Source organism: Lissotriton vulgaris, unplaced genomic scaffold (assembly GCF_964263255.1).
Source record: "Lissotriton vulgaris unplaced genomic scaffold, aLisVul1.2 SCAFFOLD_829, whole genome shotgun sequence".
NCBI lineage: Eukaryota > Metazoa > Chordata > Amphibia > Caudata > Salamandridae > Lissotriton > Lissotriton vulgaris.
In genome coordinates, this window is record NW_028248543.1 from 130,592 (window position 1) to 151,022 (window position 20,431).

Below are 20,431 nucleotides of genomic sequence, written 5' to 3' on the forward strand. Positions count from 1 at the left end.
TGTATGGGAAAATAGCGGTGCAATCATTCCTGGATAGAGAAGATGCCCAGCTCTATTCCCAAAATGAAATGATTATGCAGATGATAGATCTTATCTTGCTTAACAATTATTTCCTCTTTGATGATCGCTGGTACCAGCAGATCAGAGGTACCGCAATGGGTTCCAGGTTTGCCCCTTCGTATGCCTGCCTCTTTATGGGGTGGTATGAGAGGGAGCATGCCTGGGCCCGATGTGCCTCCCCTTGGACCAACAACATCGTGTTCTGGGGGAGGTACATCGATGATGTGATATGTTTGTGGTCCGGAACGGATGAGGAACTTGCCACCTACTTTGTATATCTCAATGACAATCCATACAATGTGAAGTTTACCATGTCACATAGTAGGAACAGTATCAACTTTCTGGACATCACCTTTTATGTACAGAATGGCCATGTTCAAAGTAAGTTATATCGAAAGGAAACTTCATGTAACTCTGTACTACACGCCTCTAGTGCACATGCCAGTTCGGTGATCAGAAATATTCCGTTTGGCGAACTTGTCAGAGTTCGTAGAACTTGCAGTGAAGAGGACACATTCAAGGAGAATGTAAATGTGACCAGACAGAGATTTTTGAAGCGAGGATACGACCAACACACTGTGGACAGAGCAGTTAGTAGAATTGAGACGGTAGACAGGGAATCCACTCTGTCCAGTAAGAACGAAAGAGCTAGAATGGACAAGGAAACAAGCAGAGTCAGATTTATCACCCAATATACATCACAAAGTGACAAAATCTTTAACATATTCAGAAGAAATTGGCATCTATTGACTGAAATAGATGGCCTAAAAACCCACGTAGGTGATAAACCTTCCATCACCTATAGGAGAGGCATTTCCCTACGTAGAGAATTATGTCCAAGCTATGTAACCACTCCCCCTAACAACAAGAATTGGTTAGCTCCTAAGCCCCCAGGCTTCTTTGTATGTGGAACCTGTAATGTTTGTGAGATGGGTAAAAACAAGACCACCACCTTCTCATATAATAATGATCGTCAATTTAGGATTACCCATTTTTGTAATTGTAACACCACCTACACAATTTATGTCCTAGGATGTCCCTGCGGTCGTATATATGTAGGCAGCAGCATACGGCCACTTAAACTGAGAATCCAAGAACATCGCAGGGCCATTATAAATAGAGACAGTAGGCATCCGATAATGGAGCATTACAATTTGGAACATGCTAATGAGAATGTATTCTGGTTCCACGCAATCCAGCATATTCCGCCAAATAAAAGAGGTGGGAATAGAGAGCTTACCTTAAGGAGAGAGGAAGCTAAGTGGATATGTCGCCTTAGAGCTATCAACCAGGGACACAACTCGGACAATGAGATGCATTACTTTTTATAATGTAATATTGGGCCATCCCTGCAGTATCAATTCTTTGGCTCCATTGCCCAGAGGGAGTAATCCCTGTATCCTGTGTTCACTCTGATGTTTGCCTTTTTCATCAACCTGGTTGAGATAGAAGGGAAACGAATGCCTCCCACTTTGTATCCTGGCTCAGGTGGAGAAGTAATGATGACATTTCAGTATGACTAACAACCTTTATTTATGCTTTTTGTGAAATTTGATTCTTACTTTATTTTTTGTTGTTGTGTTGTTGATTATACTTCTGAATGTTTATATGAAGATGGTATTTACATGGTGTGAATCGTGTTGCTCTCACTTGTTATATTGAAGGCTGATTGGTTTCCCTTCTCGATTGACTCACATCTTTTGCCCTAATCGCCTATCATCTGCTCTTCTTGCTTTCAAAAGGCTCTGGAGGTACATCCTTGATTGGAATATACATGTGGATGTATATCTCTACATACACATATGGCAAGTCATTCCCTATGGTAAAGCGCAGTGACTTTTCAACTTCATGAATCCATGATTGAAATATATATGCAGATATATAATTCTATATATACAATTGGCCATATATTCCCTTTATTACATCGCGGCGCCTGACGAGTTATTCCTTATGGTAAAGCAAGACGATTTTTTATTTTTATATATCCATGATTGAAATACACATACAGACACTAATCTCTATATATGTAATTGGCCAGATAATTTTGGTTACATCAGGGCGCTTGTGAATTTTCAGTACCTTTTTGTAAGGACTGTCGGCATTCCCAGTACAGTCCAATATGGCCGCTACATTGGGACTTTGTATAGTCCCTTTTTTATGTCCTCGTCCCGTTTTTCAGCCACGAGATTCACGGGTTGTCTGAACAACCACAGGTGTGTGTGATCATGCACCATGTGACCTACGCGCGGCGTTTTAAAAACGCATCGGATCGGGCTGAATTCAGCTGATCGAATCCGTCATGGGGACACCGTACTGAAAGGAGGCTCTTGAGGTGAGTTTGCGCTACCCTTTGTCTCACCTGAGGTTTACATCCGCTTTCACCCGTATGGAGGGGATACTAGAAGTACTTTTCCCTAAACGTCTCGTTCCAGGGCTGTTGCCGAGTTACCTGGTTTCAATCGCTTGGCACTGTGTATATCCCTTTTTTTAACAAATAGGGGGGGGTGGGTTCTGAACGTCACCGTCTTGTGTTTCCCTTTGATCGTTAATGCACTTTGTTTGCAGCGTCTCACCAGCGTTTCGTGTCTTTCCTATGTACCCGTTCCCATTTCCTTTCGCTGGGTTGCAGATGTATAAATGCTTTGTTGCTTGTAGCCCCGGGGTGTGTTTTTTTAAAATCGGAACGCAACTCTTGGGGTCTGCATACTTTGGGATTGAGAATCTTCAAATTGTAGTAGGATTTGCAGGTTCCGGTCGATACGCCCTCATGTGGAGTTACCCGGCAAATGCATACTAAATATATACATGCATTATGGGCCTCCTTATTACACTCCTCTTACTTAGACTATTGTTTAGCACCATTATATTTTTTAATCTGACAAACGCCTTTTCCTACATGGGACCATTGATGTGTAAACTTGCTTCTGCCTATACGGTGTTCTCCCAATTAGCATGACAACTAATATCTTTCCTACTAGGATGACACATGCTATATGTGCCCAACAACGTTTTTTCTTATGAATAGCCAATGATTTACCCTTCTGGATTAATATTATGACTATGTGGGGGCGTGATCTATATGTATATATATATATATATAGAAATCCCTCTTCTTTTTTCTCTCCATTTCAGCAATTTTGGTGGCAGCTTATTATGGTCTGCGCATACACTATTCTTTGGACACCAGAAATTTTACATTAATTTGTGAGTAATTTTACAATATTGATTCACGTAGGAATTTGAATCGCCGCCCGCCATGTCCATATAGATATTATTGCTTTTTTGCGACTAGTTTATACCATATGGCTTACCAATAACCAGCATTTTAATACTAATCTTGATGTGCATTGATTGTAATCCTCTCTATTCTCTTTTTGATGTAGTGGAACATCATTTTTTTGGACCAATTGTGTCTTTTATGTATAAAAAACCCTGACGTGGCTAAAATACTATCCGGATAACGGAATTTTGATATAGGGTGAGGAGTTCTGGTGCTAGGACTTGATCTCTGATCTCTGGTCCCCCTCACATATACTAATTAATCTTCTGTACCATTTTTAGCATCTGTACTGTTCGAAGCCTACGGTCCCATTGACGTTATTTTTCATCACTTCAAGTTCTGACCAATACTCTCGGTGAGAACACTTATTGTACATTGTTAACTCTGGCCTTGTCTCTACTTGGGTTTCACTCATTGGCTATTTCTATTCTCTTTACCTCTTCTTGCCTTCCTCCCTGCTCTCTTCTCTCCCCCCCCCCCTCCCCCCTTTCTTTGGGGTCCTATTCAATGGCTATTCCTGTCTGCCTCACCTGAGGCATTTTTTTTTAAAATTGACACATTTGGTTCTGGTTATTTATGTCCTATATGGACCATCAAATTGCATCACTCTTGTGTTTACATGCTTGGACTTTAATGCAAGTTGTTTTTCAAAAAATATAGGATTTAATTTGTGTCTCTCTTTTATCTTTTGCCATCTCGTCTCGTCAAATGTTCAACTTTAATGTTGTTTTTAATCTTGTCCCGTTTTTTTGTAAATGTCATGTTGGTATGTGTCATTAATATTGGTGTATCTCTGTGTTGCTTTCAGCCCTGACGAAGCTCCCATGGTTGGGGAGCGAAACGCGTTGGCTGTCCTATAAATGAGAAAATAAAAGAATTTATTTTTGATACTACATTGTCCTGGCTACTTCATCCTTGGTGCTGCCTCCGTTCTGTTTCATAGATCCAGCTATATATCCCTTGAAGTGGCTACCCTGCACCAGAGATGACTAAAGCAGAATGAAGGTGGCTATGCTTAGGTGTGTGCACATCCATCAATTATATTGAGCAGGGGTATCCATAGCTAATTTCATGAACAAAATAACCTAGAGTTTTTATGGTGGTGCTCACTTGGTGACAACACCCCACCGCCTTGGGTTCACTTCACCGGACTGCAAAGGCAGTCTGGACTACTAATAAATAGTCAAAGCCACCGAAACACACACAATACAGTTTTTTTTCTCCAATCCCTGAAAAGAAAGTCCAGTTTGCTCGTGGATGATGATAGGTTCTTCCTTTTCATTCATAGACAAATTCGGTGTAAGTTGTGTTCCAATAGGATGCAACTGACACATGTTTTGTCCACCCGGACATTTTCAAGGCTGCAAAATCATAGGTCTCAATTAGCACTTCAATCACTCTAACCTATGATACATACCCACCCATGTGTCCATGTGTCACGATATACTGCGTGCCACACAAGAGAAAAGAGTGGTGTAGAACAGTTTTCACCAACCATGTCTATATTCCAAAAGGATTATCTGCTGTGTGATTCAGTTTATAGACAAAAACATGTCTGTCCTCCTATAGGACAACATTAAAAACACCCAATAAAAATCCCTACATAGTAAAGAAACACCTCATGTATTTAGTGGTAGTCAGCCAAAAAGAAAACTGCAAATACCTAAAAATGTATCTGATACGTATAGAGTGATATGAAAGTAGTCAAACTGAAAGGCTCGATACCACTGCGCACGTGTTTGGTAAACAATGGTGTGCAAAAGAACCTGTTGATGAGGAGAGTTCGAAAACAATTAAATGATCAGGGACATGAATGGGTAAACGGTGTTAAATACTAAATTGTCGCCCGGGACACAAAATCCAAGGTCGACTTACCCCCTGTCCATAATCAACCAAACCTGGATATCCATGGGGGCAGCCGTCCCTCCGAAATTCGGAAGTGTAGACCAAACATTTTGACTATATTGTTATTTTAAAATGCAGGACCATGATAAGCCTACTTGTGCATCAGAAAAATTAACAGCATCGGGAGTGGAAAAAAAGAAAAATCGGTATGAGAGAAGTAGTGAACTGCTGGTATTGCAAAATTCATAATCGGGCGAACCTCTTTCTTACCTTGTAGAGATTAATGGTCCCCATAAGCTACGCACAAGAAGTAACCATGGCACCGGGAAGTGTGTGTAAGTCAAAATATAGGCCATTGAGAAAGGACAAAATTAGTCAGATTCTCTTATCAAGGATTGGAGGAAAAACACTGTATTGTGTGTGCTCCGGTGGCTTTGGCTGTTTACTTCCCTGAACCAGCAGGCACCAACCGCATCAGCCTGGTACACGGTTTTCTGACCATTGGATCCACTGAGGAAGCAACTCACCAGGAGGTCACCAAATGTTCAGGAGGTCAGCTCAATCGATCCATTCAGTCTTCGAGACACTGATCCTTCCCGGAGCCTTTCTGCAGTAATCAGACCCCCCAGGATATTGCGGCATAGATTTCCAAATTTAGCGGCACAAAAATGGAAATTTAGCAGCACAAAAGTGAAAATTTAGCGGCATTATTGCGGCAATTTATTTTACTCGCAATCATTCCCTTTCAGCCTTAAATCAATGTAAACTGATTTAGCAAGGAAATCCACTGTGAAACAGGCATGTTTAAAGTGTTTGCAGCTCTACAGAAGCACAGCTCCAATCTGCACCTCGTGAGAGGGGGCGCTATTTTTCCCTGTGGTGTTCTAGCACCCATGTATGCACCCCTGCCGGGGCACCGCTACCTCCTGGACCCGTCCATTTTAAAAAACAGTAATTTCTATCACCCTTTTTAACATTGAAAATATATTGACAATACCAATATGACCCATACAGAAAGTCCTGCTTTGCTGCTAGATCGCTTTTCTAGAAAGTAATGCATCAAATTAAGTGTGGCAATTTAAGTGACACTTTGTGAGTGGGCAAAGGCAAGAAAATTCATTAAAAACTATCCTCTTTTCTGAAACCCAATGGACTAAAAGGGGCCTTAAAATATCCCCAGCAGTTCAGATTGCTTATATGTGACATTTTCATAAATTCAATGTTATTATGAGTGACATTCAACGACTATGAGCGACACTTTCTCCTGAACAAAATCAAGCAATGAAGTCTAGGGAAACAGATTAATATCAGAAATTACCCCCATTTGAGCAATTAGAAACTCTAAGAATATCTTGAAACGGAAGCCAAGTACCAGAAATGGAAGGACACTATCCTAGTGCCTTGGAAACCTGATTCACATACCTTGCAGAAGGCATAATAATCCTCTGCCCTATTTTATCATGACAAAACGCTATCTGGCAACAGCAGGAGCATTATTCAGCAGTTAGACAAAACAAAAGCTCTCCACCAAATGTGTTAACGCCCAAAGTTTTTTCATTATTATTATTCCCTGGGATCTACTGGGCACACAAAGACCTCTGCAGCAGGTGTGTTAACCCCAACGGATAATTTAAAATCAAGACCTTTGCAACCAATTGAACAGAACAGATTTACTACCACATTTCTCCTTGTTGCCAATTTAATTTTTGCTGAGTTTATTAAAAAAAATGTATAAGCTGAGGCCTAGATTTTGTGTTGTTTGCCTCACTTTTTTGGCACAAACCCAACGCAAAATCTCCTAATGCGCTTAAATGTACTTTTGATAGACCTGCTCAAAACGTGTGAGGTCTGAAGATCTGATGTCATTTGTGATATCACTTCCTGTGAAGTCATGGACTGTATGATGCCACACGTCATGTCACTTGCATACTGCCCAACTGGGTTAGTACCCCACTTCTCTTTTTTAGGACGTATGCCCTACAGCAAGTAAACAAAACATGTAAAAAGTCCGGTGGAACCACAATTCAGAAATCGAGCACTTGATCCATTAAATGATCTATGAAGCGTGTAATGCACAGGAGACGCCAGGGTCAGACTGACATGCTTGGAAGTCTTACATACTCGAACTTGTCTCAGCCTCATGCATGAAAGGCGAGGACTCTGCTGCTGAGCTAGCTCCAACTATTCATCGCGCTCTCTTCTGAATAACCGATAAAAGGTAACCATTTATTTTCCACCAGGGGTCGCTATAGTAATAATTAAACCATGCAGTCCCTTTTGTTTTGCCGAGCGAACGTTTTCTTAACACGGCGCTGCTTATGTCTGTCTGCTCCTTCTAAAACAACACTGTATTTGAGAGCAGTACTTGCAGTGACCCAGCATATTTTAATTTTAAAAGAAGCCTGTGAAGCCTGTCTCGATTCCGGTTTGCAGATTATAAGTAATTTACCATGAGAACAATCAGCGCTTAGATAATATCACTCCTTTCTTGTGAACCAATTCAGATTTTACAAGCTAGATTTGAGTAATTCCAAACCAAATGCAGAACAGCTTGATGCATAAAAAGCCTTACTTCGCGCGTGTACAACACCAGAAGGAAGCAGGTATTGGACGGCTGGACGGCGGCACGTAGTGACGTGTGCGCCCACAGCCAATGAAACAGCATTGTTTGTTTTGCCAACACTTTTTTGTAAATATCGCGGCAATAATTGTAGATATCGCGGCCATCGCACTCGTGAGCTAATTTCGCGATTTTTTCGTGAATCGCGAAATCGCGATAAGCTGGAGGGTCTGAGTAATGCCTTTGGCACCGGAGCCAGCTGCAAGCACCAAGGCTTGTTTGTGTTCAGTCCAAACACCACCATTGCCAAAACGTACCTGCACATCCAAGGACTTTGAGAGAGGCTAGCTCCACACTAAGAGCGGTCCTGCTGTGTTTCTTTTCCCTCTTCTGCAGGTACCCCAGGAACCGTGAAACCCTCCAACTCACCAACCCGTTGAACACAAAATCTCTGCACCCAAAGTCCCCATCTCGGGCTCAAGTAAACTAATGGTGTCTCTGCGGTTCTGAGAACCTCAAGAGCCAAGCCCCCCCTTGTATTCTGCCAACCGGTCCCCCAGACCACAATTGCAGCCTTTTTGTTACAGGTACTTTTTCCATTGACTTTAACATGTAGTGTTCGAGGCTTGAACTGCTGGTGCTTTCTTGGACCTGGTCCCTGCCTACTTTAAGTCCAGAAGAACAGTGTTTCAAGTTATCTGTAAGTGTATTTATGCAATAAATGTTTTCTCCCATAGGATAACATTACCGCATTTGAGGATCATGCCTCAAAACCGTTATTCTAATGTATTTCCGATAACTCCGAAAGTACTTACTTGATTCCAATGATCTTGGTGTCAAAATGTATATAAAAATGTGTTATTTTTCTCCATTGGTCTTGGATTTTGTATTGAGTGTATGTCTCATTTATTGAGTCTGTGTGTGCAACAAATGCCTAACACTCCCCTAAATATGCCTAAGAGGTTTAACCACACTACCACAAAACAGAGCACTTGGGATTTGTTAAAGAAGGCTCCTGAAAATCAATAGGGGTTGTCTGGACTATTTTTTATAGTGTACCCCTTATGTGCACTACATAAAGAGACAGCTTCCTACACATGTTCCTTTGTGGGTGCTTAAAGCAGGTCCTTTCAAGTGCAAGAGTGGCAAGGAGCAGCTCTGTCCTCGGCCATCCTGGCTACCCACACATAAGCCCTTTTTGTGTCGATGTCTAGCATGAATACACAAACAGCTGAGACATTCACAGTCATGTGGCCTGGGATGCTGGCAGAGGTCACAAATGGTTAGGAAAAAAATGTCAACTTTCTAAAAGTAAAAGACACACAATTGAGGGACGGAATGCAAAACAAATCAGAACATTCACCCCCAGTCAAGAGATCTGGGTTAAATCCATCATTCTTTTGCTCACCATGCCACCCCAGTTTAGACCTGGCCATATGCAAATCAGTCTTGACCCTGTGCCTCATGGGAAAAGTCTAGCCCGAACTGCCAAGCCAGGTCCTCCCTGGACTGGAAACAAGCATCCTAAGACTGGTTTCGTGGTTTCACCCCTCATAAGCCAGGATAGCTTGAAACCAGTGGCACAGTGAGCCCGGGACCCATGTCTGGGCATACCTGGTGCACTTAGGGAAAGAAAGCAAAAGACACACAATTGATGCCAGAATGCAGAACAAATCAGAGCATTCACCCCCAGTCAAGAGATCTGGGTTAAATCCATAATTTGTTTGCTCACCATGCCTTCCCAGTTTAGACCTGGCCATGTAGAAATCAGTCTTGACCCTGTGCACGAACTGCCAAGCCAGGTCCTCCCTGGACCGGAAACAAGCATCCTAGGACCGGTTTCGGGGTTTCACCCCTCATCAGCCAGGATAGCTTGAAACCAGTGGTACAGTGAGCCCAGGACTGGGGGAGAATGTTTGAATCAATCAGCATTCCGTCCATCATTTGTTGCAGTTACACTTTTTGCCCTAAGTGATGGGTATGCCCAGACATGGGTCCCTTGCTCACTGTGCCACTGGATTCAAGCTAGCCCGGCCAATGAGGATGACATACCCTGAAACCAGTCCCAGGAGGCTTGTTTCCGGTCCCGGGAGGACTTGGCTTGGCAGTTCGTTCTGGACTGTTCCCATGAGGCACGGGGTGAAGACCGATTTGCATATGGCTTGGTCCTAATTGGGTTGGCGTAGTGGGCAAAAGAAGACCTTAGGGCCTACATAGGGGTGACTTATAAGTATTAAAAATTAAGATTTAGGCCTGTCAAAAGGTTTTATTTGCCAGGACGAAATGGCAGTTTTAAAACTGCACTGCAGGCTTGCAGTGGCAGTCCTGAGACATGGTTTAAATGGCTACTACAGTGGGTGGCACAATGAGTGCTGCAGGCCCACTGGTAGGATTTAATTTACAGGCAATAGGTACACGCAGAGCTACTTTACTATGGACTTACAAGGAAATATACTTTGCCATTTACATGGAAGCCAGTTGTACAGTGTGTGCAGGAGAGAACACAAGCCCTTTAACACTGGTTAGAAAAGGTAAAGATTCCTAATGCCATCAAAATGAATGCAGCAAAACAGGAGGATTGAAGGCAAAATAAAATATTGGGGGAATACCACGCCAAGGATGTCAGGGGCTAACACACACTCTTTGATTAAAGAAAGACAGTGTCGTTTAATAAATAACAGGTGGGAGACATGGAAAAACAAATACCCCTGTTTGATAATGGAAATTGTCTAAAAACACTTAGCCCGTAAGGGACATCAAGTTGTTTGAGAATGTAGTAAAGGCACAAAACACAAGAATATGGAATTTGACCAAAGTAGTAGTGATGAGAAGTGTGGAGAAAGACAAAGGGAAGGCTAAAGATGATACAGAGTAAAAGAATAAGAAATGTAGCAAAAACAATGAGAAGGCATGGAATTCTCAACCTTAATATTTATTGGACTATCACATGCAATGCTAAGGTTATTGACTTGAATACAAAGAACTGCACCATAATTTTAGTAAGTGAATTCAAATGTATATAGAATCAGTTAACTTTGCAGACTATGTTAGAAGTTTAGTAATAGTTAGTCCATAAATGTGTTTTTTTATTTTATTCATAGACACTATGCCAACAAAAATTCTATAATAATGATAAAGCATTGCGAAGCAAAAAGAGGGGAGGCGTGGGGTATCAATTGTGTTCATGGCATGCAAAATCCTTGGATGCCACCATGAATTATTCTAGAATGTGATAAGTGCAGAGCAAAAGAATGTTGGGTCAGGATCAGGTTGCTAGTGTTTCAGCTATGTTGAATGAAATGTGTTGACAGATCTAGTGTTCATTCAATATCTTGTTCTAAATATCATCCTATTGAATGTAGATTATCCCTATTGACTCCTATGGGCCTATATTTAAAAAAACAATATTTAGGACAAGATATTGCAGTCAAATTATATTTTGATTACTGTATTTTTGTACTATATGTTTCATTTTCATGGAGGTGCTGCATAAAAACAAATGTTAGGGTAGCAAGGTGTAACCAGACTGAGTCAAAATATAGGTGCTAAAAATACAGGACGTGAGGTTTAGAGGAGTTTAACATGAGGGAACTGGAAGGTCATTCAGAGATGGATGAATGCGATACTGTTGGGTGTGTTTATCTGAATAAGTTGTGAAAAAAGAAACAAGAAAACAGTTTGGGTATTGCCTGTGTGAAGAAAATATGAAAAGACAGTATCAGATCCCAAATGAAGAGATAAGGTCTCCATGAGAACTGGTATAGAGACAGAAAAATAGAGGGTCAAATAAAAAGCCTTGAGAGATACCAATGGGAAGTGGGGTGTACATGGATAACTTGGAACCACAGGTGATGGAAGAAGAGAGGTCATAGAGGAAACCCACAGAGGAGCACCATTTGTGTGCAAAACCTATGATTTTTATCTATATAGTTGAGAGAAATTAATAAAGTAGGATGATCAACGATGCTCAAGCGACTAATAGGTCTAGAAGTAAGAGAAGTAATGTAGGAGGCTACATACGGGCGAACACTTTCCATTGCATGAAATATTTGGAAACCAAAATGGTGGTTATTAGGCGTGTAAGCCTTAGGGTGGTCTTCCTCCAAACTTTCTGCCTACTCACCTCCGAATATGCTGGATTTCTGCTGTTATTGGTCTTAGAACTCTGTGCACTTTATCACTGCTAACCTGTGCTAAAGTGCTTGTGCTCACTCCCCTAACCATGGTTTTATTAGCATTTACTTAATTGGCATATTTAATTTACTTATAAGTCCTTTGTCGAGTTGTGTACCATATACCCAGGGCCTTTAACTTAAATCCTACCATTGGGCCTGCAGAACTTATTGTGCCACACACTTAAGTGTCTCTCCAAAATACGTCCCAGGCCTGCTATTGCAGCTGGAATAGAGTGTTGCACTGCCAAGTCAACTTGGCATTTATGCCCCCCTTGCCAAGTCTTAAACTTCCCTTGTATTACATATAGGTCACACCTAAAGTAGGCCCTAGGTAGCCAATAGGAGAGGGTGCTGTGCAATTAAAGGGTAAACATGTACTTTTAAGTTTTACATGTCCTGGTAGTGAAAAACTTCCAAATTATTTTTTCCCTACTGTGAGGCCTACCCCACCCACAGGATAACACTGGGAATTCCATATTACATTTAATACGCTATAATCCCTAATTGAGAAGAGGTTGATATGTCATGTTTGGTACCTATGAAAACACTCTTTAATGGTAAAGTCTGATTTTTCATTACAATTTTGAAAATGACACTTTCAAAAAGTCGACATTTTCCTACCCTTAGCCATTTTGTGCCTGCAACCTGTCTTGGGTCACCTGACTAGGTATAGATGACAGTTGGACTTTGTGAATATCTCTTAGACAGTCACACAATAGAGGCATTAGGTGTGCCTAAATGGGCCATCTGCGGGCAGCATGGGGGGCTGAGCTGAGCACAGCCCCATTTGCACCTGAATAGCCTGTGTGCTGCAGTCACACAAAGGGCCTAATGACCCTAGATTGTCACTGCAGCCAGCATGGAGCCAGGACAGAGGAGTCAGGAAACTTTCCACACTTCAAAGAAGCTTTCCAGAAGCTTCTCCCACCTTGCAGAACCAGGGCACCAGGGTTTAAAATAGGCACTTATATGGACTCTTCGATTCACTACTGAAATTGCGAAAGGACTCTCAGAGGACTGCCTGCTGCTGTGACCTGCTTTGCATTCTGCCATTCTCCTGCTGTATCTGGAAAGACTGCTTTGCTGCCCGGTGCCTGACTTAAACCATCAGAGGCCAACCTTGCTGTTGAGCCCTTCATCTACATCTGCATGGTGGACTATCAGAAGTGATTTCAAGGGCTAGTTTGCTATCCTCCTTTTCAGAGCCACAGGGACATACCATCTTGAACCTGCACTTGGACCCAACCTGAGTGAGCCCTGAACCCACAAGAGGTGTTCCACCAGTCCTGGACCCAATGGTTCTGGTGTTAAAAATCCCAATTGGCCAATTTCCAAAACTGAGAACTTAGACAAAATTTGGCTAAAAAGTTTTCTGAGAACCAGGAAGAGACTGGGACCAACTTGATCGCCTTAGGTGCATCACAGGTCGGATTGACTTTGCGGCTTCCCCACTACGTTCTTTTCTGCAGCAGCAAATCTGTTTCAGTGGTCCTTCGCCAAAGGGGTAACGGATCTCACTGAATTGTCTTTGGCTACAGCCTTCTGTCTCGTCCCACTGAAGTTTTTTAACTTCCATTTCAGCGACTGAATCCAAACATAAATATCTTCACTACGGCTCGACGCAAGGCCATCCAATGATGACATTCTCTCCTTGAACACCATCTGCAGCCTTGCCTTGCTGAATTTTATCTTCTCAGATACTTTTCTTCTGAAATTTGTCCAAGTCCTAAGGTAAACGCTGACCGACCCCATCCACCTCTTGTATCCGAACTGTGCTACATCCTGAACTTTAGACTTTGACCCATTCTCACGCAACCAGACGTCCGCGGTTGGCACTTTGATCTTTTAGGCACTATTTTGAACCTTACACTTTATAAATTCATGACTCTGGTTCTACTGATTGGGTTTTTGTCATTTTGGTTCAAATAATTTATGAAAAGTTACTCTATTTTTCTAAACTTATTTGGTAGCTTTCTTGTGTCACTTTATTACTGTTTGTTGGCTGCATAAATACTTTACACATTGCCTCTAAGTGAAGCCTGACTACTTTTTGTGCCACGCTACCCAGGATCAAGCATAGGTTAATTTAGTGACATTTTGTGGTTCACCTTGCAAGGAATTGTTGCTGTTGCTTAACCAGGGATCAACCCCAGTCAACAAACAACCCAACGTCTCACAGGGGTGATTTTGAGTTAGTCCAAGGAGGCTAGAGTGTGTAAGGTTCAAATAAGTCATTGCAGTGTTTTAGAAAACAAAAGGGAGTTGATACACTGAGCAATAGTTGGAAAGAGTGGAAGGACCAGCAGTGAACTTTTTTTATTATTTGAAGTAAAGTGAGTGGGTATCAATTGTGAGGTAATAGTTAAATAAGTTAGACAGCGTAGGACCTTGGACGTGGACGTGAGAGCGAGAATTGAGTAATTTGAGAATCTTTGTATGTTTAATGACCAAAATAAACCTATTTTCACTCTGAGTTACCAACGTTATTCCTTTTAGCCAGTTGTGTCTCGTGTACGCCGGGTGCTTTTGTGATGTTCCCATTTTCTATTTTCACCTTCTAACTCCTGGCACTGAGCTTACTATATTTGGCACTGTCAACCCATAGCTCAATGTCCCTTTTTTTCATAATTAATGTTGTTGTCCTACCTTCAGTAGACAGTGCTAGAGAACCTTCATAAGACTCTGATTCTGGCAGACACTGCAGGACAATTTCATCTTCTGAAGACAGCCAAGTGTTACAAGGAAACACATACAAGTTTGCAGAACTCCCCCATTTCTTTATGATGACATCCTCCAAGTATAATGAGTGACCTGCTGAAACAATCCAATAAAAACTTTTGTTTGGTTTTCCCATTCTTTCTTACATCTTTAGGTACTTCAACAGTCATGCAATTTTTCACAATGTACTTTATTTCATCTGACCTTTGGAACAACCCATATTGATGTTGCTCGTTCTATCATGGACAGAGGGGCTCATTCACAAGGGAAATGCATGATGTGAATTTATGTCTAAAATCATTGTTTAGTCTTTCATCCTTCTGAGGTCAATACAATGGGTATTAGTTAGTTGGGTAACAACAAACATTTATTATTTAGTGCCCAGATACTCAAGGGGGGAATGCGTGCTTTACAAATACTTTTGCTACCTAGAATTGCAGTATGTTCCCTGTCTGCTGTGCAACTCCTCATAGAACCAAAATACCCCTAGGAGCATACATGGGCTTGCAGCGCAGGCAGGGAACATATTTCTTCCTTCCTTCCATTTGCTCTTCACCTGCATGAGATCAAGACTTGCAAATAGGGAGGAAAATACAGGGGAAAGCAATTCATTGTATATTTGAATTTGAAATACAAAAGATGTATGCAGGCAGTGCTCCTTGCTCTGCCTATGATTAAATATGTTGGCTGAATGTTCAGGTAGAGTGCATGATATGAATTAAATCTACATGGACAGGTAACCTCGCATTACATGCTGCTAGCGCTGCTGTGCACGCGTTTTCGTTTTTAAAACGTCCCGTTTTGTATTTGATTTATTTTTATTTTCTATTTATCTTGTTTTTAAGGTGTGTTCTCTCCTGCCCACTCACCTGCACAGTAATTGGTGATTTCACCGCTGCTCGAGCAGGTCCGGTCCCGGGGGTCTGATTTGGCGCTCGCCATATTGGGAGCGAAGGGGACACTGCTGTGCGCCATTTCTGAGCGTTCTAGCGCTCCTGCAACTTGAGATCCACCTACTTAAGCCGCACTACTCAGTGCGCAGCGGTGACGCGTAGTGGGTGCGCCTGAGTCGTGCCAGAGTCCTTCCCGTCTGCGCTCGTCTGCGCTAAGGCGGCGTCAGGCGTGGCGGTACTCTGTTTGTTAGGGTCTCATCTGATTATGCTGCCGAGACATGTTTACTCTCGGGCTGACTTGCTCAGCATTAGCCATTTTATCCCTCGCTGCCATCATGAGTCGGTTAGCCCCCTCTGTGGCTCCTATACCTGTACTTGCTCGACATTGTCCCTTACTGCCCCCACCCCTATTCGCGCTTTTAGAGAGCTCTCCCCGGTCAAATCCCTCCGTAGTAGACCTTTGGTCCCTCAAGGTATCACGGTCTGGAATCTGAGCATTAGATCCCTACCGAAGCATCACGCAGAACTTCATGATCTTATTAGTGAGGAACTACCAGACGTATTTTTTATGACGGAAACATGGCTCCAAGAGGCTGATGCGGCCGCCATTAATCTTGCACTCCCCTCTGATTACTCCATCTTTACACATAATCGGTTATCTAGGGGTGGTGGCATTGCTGTAGGAGTAAAATCCTGCTATCCATGTGAATGGTGGGTAGTAGACCTTGTGGGGTGTGAAAGCGCTTTCTTTAGAATCTCTATCAGCCATCAGTTCACCCTGTCCGGTCTCCTAATTTATCGCCCTCCTGGCTGTGACACTGCTTTTTGAAAGGCTCTCCCAGAATGTGTCAGCTCCCTGGCACTGGGCTGCGCTAACTTTTGCATTCTTGGAGATCTTAATCTTCATTTTGATTGCGCCCATATGCCCAATATCAGCAGTACCTTGGCTGATTTGGAGGCCCTTCAGCTCAATCAACTGGTCACCTTCCCTACTCATCTGGGGGGCCATACTCTTGACCCTTTCTTTACTAATGTAACTGGGGCCAAGGTAACCAGGCCTAGTCCTGTAGTTTGGGCTGACCATTTTCTGGTGAAAATCTCCCTTGTGCTTAATGAGCATCCGTTTAAGCCCCAAGATAGAGTAGTGATGAAATGTCACTGGAAGAAACTCAAACTGGATGATTTTCATCATTTCCTAGAGGTCAACCCACTAGGCTCTCACCTTAGTGTGGAAGCTGGGTATGACGCTTATTGTGATTGGGTTTCTCGTGCTTTAGATGCTCTAATCCCGGCCGCCTGGACTAAATGCCTTTCTAGAGAACCCAGCCCATGGTACGACAGTCCCCTGGCTCTGTTAAAAAAAGCCTGCAAACAGGCAGAAAGGGAATGGCGGAAATCCTATGAGGCTGGGAAAAAAACTGCCTGTCTCTCCAAAATTAAATCATACCACAGAGCGGTATGTAGAGCCCGTGTGGCTTATTACGCCCAGGAATTTAGAAATAGCCCCAATCCATCCAAGCTAATTTTCAAAGTCCTTAAGGATTTGATGGCCAAAAGAGCCACTGCAGCAGAAGTCTGTTCTGTGGATCACTGCGAAAATCTGGCTGCTTTTTTTAGGGAAAAGGTTCAAGCTATTTATCGCGCCTTTCCCACCATTAATCAGGGAGATGAGCCCTCCAGTTCCACACTTACCATAGGTGAGGTTTTATCCTCTTTACCTAGTTTGTCGATGGAGGCATTTCACACACTGGCTTCTAAAATTAAATCAGGCTCACCAGAGGACCCACTGAAGCCTGCCCAGTTTAGAGAATCTGCTGCTGTCTGCCTCCCTCCAATATGCCACCTCATTAATCTCTCCCTCACTTCGGGCATTGTCCCGATAAAATGGAAACAGGCCGTTGTGACACCCATACTCAAAAAGGCCACCCTGGACCCCCTTAAACTTGAGAGTTATTGCCCTATCTCTCTCCTTCCTTGGGCCGCAAAAATTGCGGAAGCCCATGTGAACGACATGCTGACTAAACATCTTGCGAGGGAATGTATTCTGGATCCTTCCCAGAATGGGTTCCGTGCGGGCCACAGCACGGAAACTGCCCTGCTCTCTATGACGGAACATCTTCGTTCTGTGCTTGACTCCAAACAGACTGCGGCACTGATACTTCTCGACCTAAGTGCCGCGTTTGACACGGTTTCGCACAAAATTGTACTTCAATGTCTACGAGAGGCAGGGGTTGAGGGCACTGCTCTCGATTGGTTCCGCTCCTTCCTATCTGATCGGACCTTCAAGGTTGCCACTCCACCGTTTGAGTCCAAACTCTATCCCCTGGATCTGGGTGTGCCTCAGGGTTCGTCTTTGAGCCCCACATTATTCAATCTTTATGTGAGGCCGCTGGCTGATGTCGTCAAGCATTGGGGTCTGACCATGGCCTCTTACGCTGACGACACGCAGCTGGCGGCCACCCTGAGTGGGGACTCCGACCGTGATGCTCCCAGATTTCGGGAAGGACTCTTGGCAGTGGCCACCTGGATGAACACCAACTGTCTCCAGCTTAACGCCAAAAAAACGGAGGTCATGATAGTGGGTAAGCAAGCGGATCTCTGGGATGATAAGTGGTGGCCCCCTGAGCTGGGTGTAACCCCTACCCCAGTGAGAGAGGTAAAGAACTCGGGGGTTTGGCTTGACCCTGCCCTCAATTTTTGTGGCCATACGAAAAAAGTAGCGGCCACCTGTTTCGGCATCTTACGAGGGCTGAGACCTATCTTGAGGTTCTTTGATGCCTCAACCAGGCAGCTGGTCATTCAAGCATCTATACTATCACGGCTTAATTACGCCAGCTCATTACTGCTGGGTGCCAACCAGGCTGAAATCACGCGGATGCAACGTATCCAGAACGCTGCAGCCAGAGCCCTGGTGGGGCTACCGAGGTTCTGCTCTGCTGAGAGTACCATCCACTCTCTACATTGGCTGCCAGTGGCACAGAGGATCCATTTTAAGACACTGTGCCTGTCGTTTAAGATCCTCAGGATGGCCTCCCCCCCGATTCTTGACAATCTTTTGAAGCCTTATGTTCCCTCGCGCCCTTTGAGATCCATGGGCCAAAACTTGGCTGTGGTTCCGCGATTTAGATTGGGCAGAGTGGGAGGACGTTCCTTCCGAGTCCTGGCTGCGAAGCTGTGGAATTCTTTACCGCCCTACATCCGCGAAATTGATGAGCTGCTGAAATTCAGGAGAGCCATCAAAACGCATCTGTTCCCCCATCCCTCTTAGGATTCTGTTTTGTGTGCTTCCTCCATCTTTCTGTTGTGTTGTGTCTGGATTCCCTTCCAGAAGCGCCGGGATGCCCCTTTGCTGGGGCATCTGTGCGCTATAGAAGTGTTATTAACATAACATAACATGCTGTGAAAAGAACTAAGGTCAGGCTGAATCAAAAGTCTGAAAATGTTTATTAACAAAAATGAAACAAATCTGCGATTCACAAAGCAATCCCTTAGCACCTTGAAAGCATAAAAGCTAAAGCACAAATGTACAGAACTAAAATGTATATGTTTTCATAGACAGGGGTGTAGATCATGTGATAAAACCGAAAGAAAATACCTGTTTAGTTGTAGAAACTGAAATCGTAGGATAGTACATACGACCTTCATGCTAATAGAAAAATATAAACTTTTTTGAACTGGACAGGCAATTCAAGATTTCTCTTCTATGATGTCAGGAATGAGAGTAACAGAGTGGCAGAATTTAGCATCGGTTAAGCATTGAACACGAATACGGCTGCAGCTGCAACAGTTACAGTAAGGCAATATTTTTACATTTCACAATGCATTATTATTTGCATGCACAAATTCCTTTTGTGAATTAGCACACATGCAAAGAAGCCGTTCTCCATTTCAACCATGCAGATACTGGGGGGAAACAACATTTTAAGTCTCACTGTGTGCATACTGTGCTCAACAAATATGTATATTATGCCTTTCCAGATTTCAAAGACCAACAAACCAAGGATTTAAGGGGCATATTTACTAGCCCTCGTCGCCAAGGGAACTTCACCTTTTGTGAGGTTCCCGTGGTGATAGGGGCCTTGCCTTATGTACAAGGCAGCGTTAAGCCACTTAATGTGGCTTATCGCTGCCTTGTACATAAGGCACCTTTCACGCTATGTTTAGCGTGGAAGGGGCGTGCAGTGGGTGTTGTGGTGGGTGTTCCACGGCAACACCCATTGTATTTGATGCTGCCTACTATGTACAAGGGTGGAGTACATTGGAGGCAGCGCCAAATTTAAGTCCAGGAAAACCCTGGTCTTAAGGTGGCGAAACGAGGAGCAATGCATTATTTCTCCCCATTTTTGCTTTTTCCATGTGTTCTGCACAAGGCAGCACACATGGAAAAAGCAAAATGCCATGGTTTGTTTATGTACAGGAAGGTGTTCCTTCCCGTACATAAACAAACCTTTTTAAAAATGCCATTTTGTAACTTTCATGTGTGCTGCACGAAGCAGCACACATGAAAGCTACAAAATGGCATTTTAGGATTGGTTATGTGCTGGAAGGGACACCTTCCTACACATAACCTATCCTCCCCTGCACACAGACACCCTTGCACTCTGGTGCAAGGGTGCTTGCATTGGGCCTAAGTTTTGAAACTTAGCACCATCGCAGGGGGAAAAGCAAGGCTGCACCACATCCTTGTAAATATGGCGCAGCCTTGCTTTTCTGATGTGGCGGAGTATGTCGTTAAGCCAAGGAGGCTAAAGTCACGCTCCGCCACTTCCTCGTACATATGGCCCTGGGTGTTTTGTGGGAAGGGTCATGGTGTGACCATGTATTATAAGGAATAAGGTACCCAATGTCATGCAATTTAAGAATATTGCAAGTCTCCTCGAAGGTCAATAACCTTGTAAAA

At 43.3% G+C, this 20,431-nt stretch overlaps 1 protein-coding gene across 4 annotated transcripts in view; it reads right to left on the bottom strand.

The window, feature by feature from the left end:
- The window catches only part of LOC147664064 (uncharacterized), a 392,091-nt gene that overhangs the window by 114,024 nt on the left and 257,636 nt on the right, over positions 1-20,431 (bottom strand). For 3 of the 4 annotated variants that reach the window (XM_086950007.1, XM_086950005.1, XM_086950008.1), the window contains one exon: positions 14,567-14,734. In XM_086950007.1, the coding sequence (XP_086806133.1) occupies positions 14,567-14,734 (168 nt within the window). The remainder of the gene's footprint in view (positions 1-14,566; positions 14,735-20,431) is intronic. The other variant, XM_086950006.1, reaches the window with a different exon arrangement.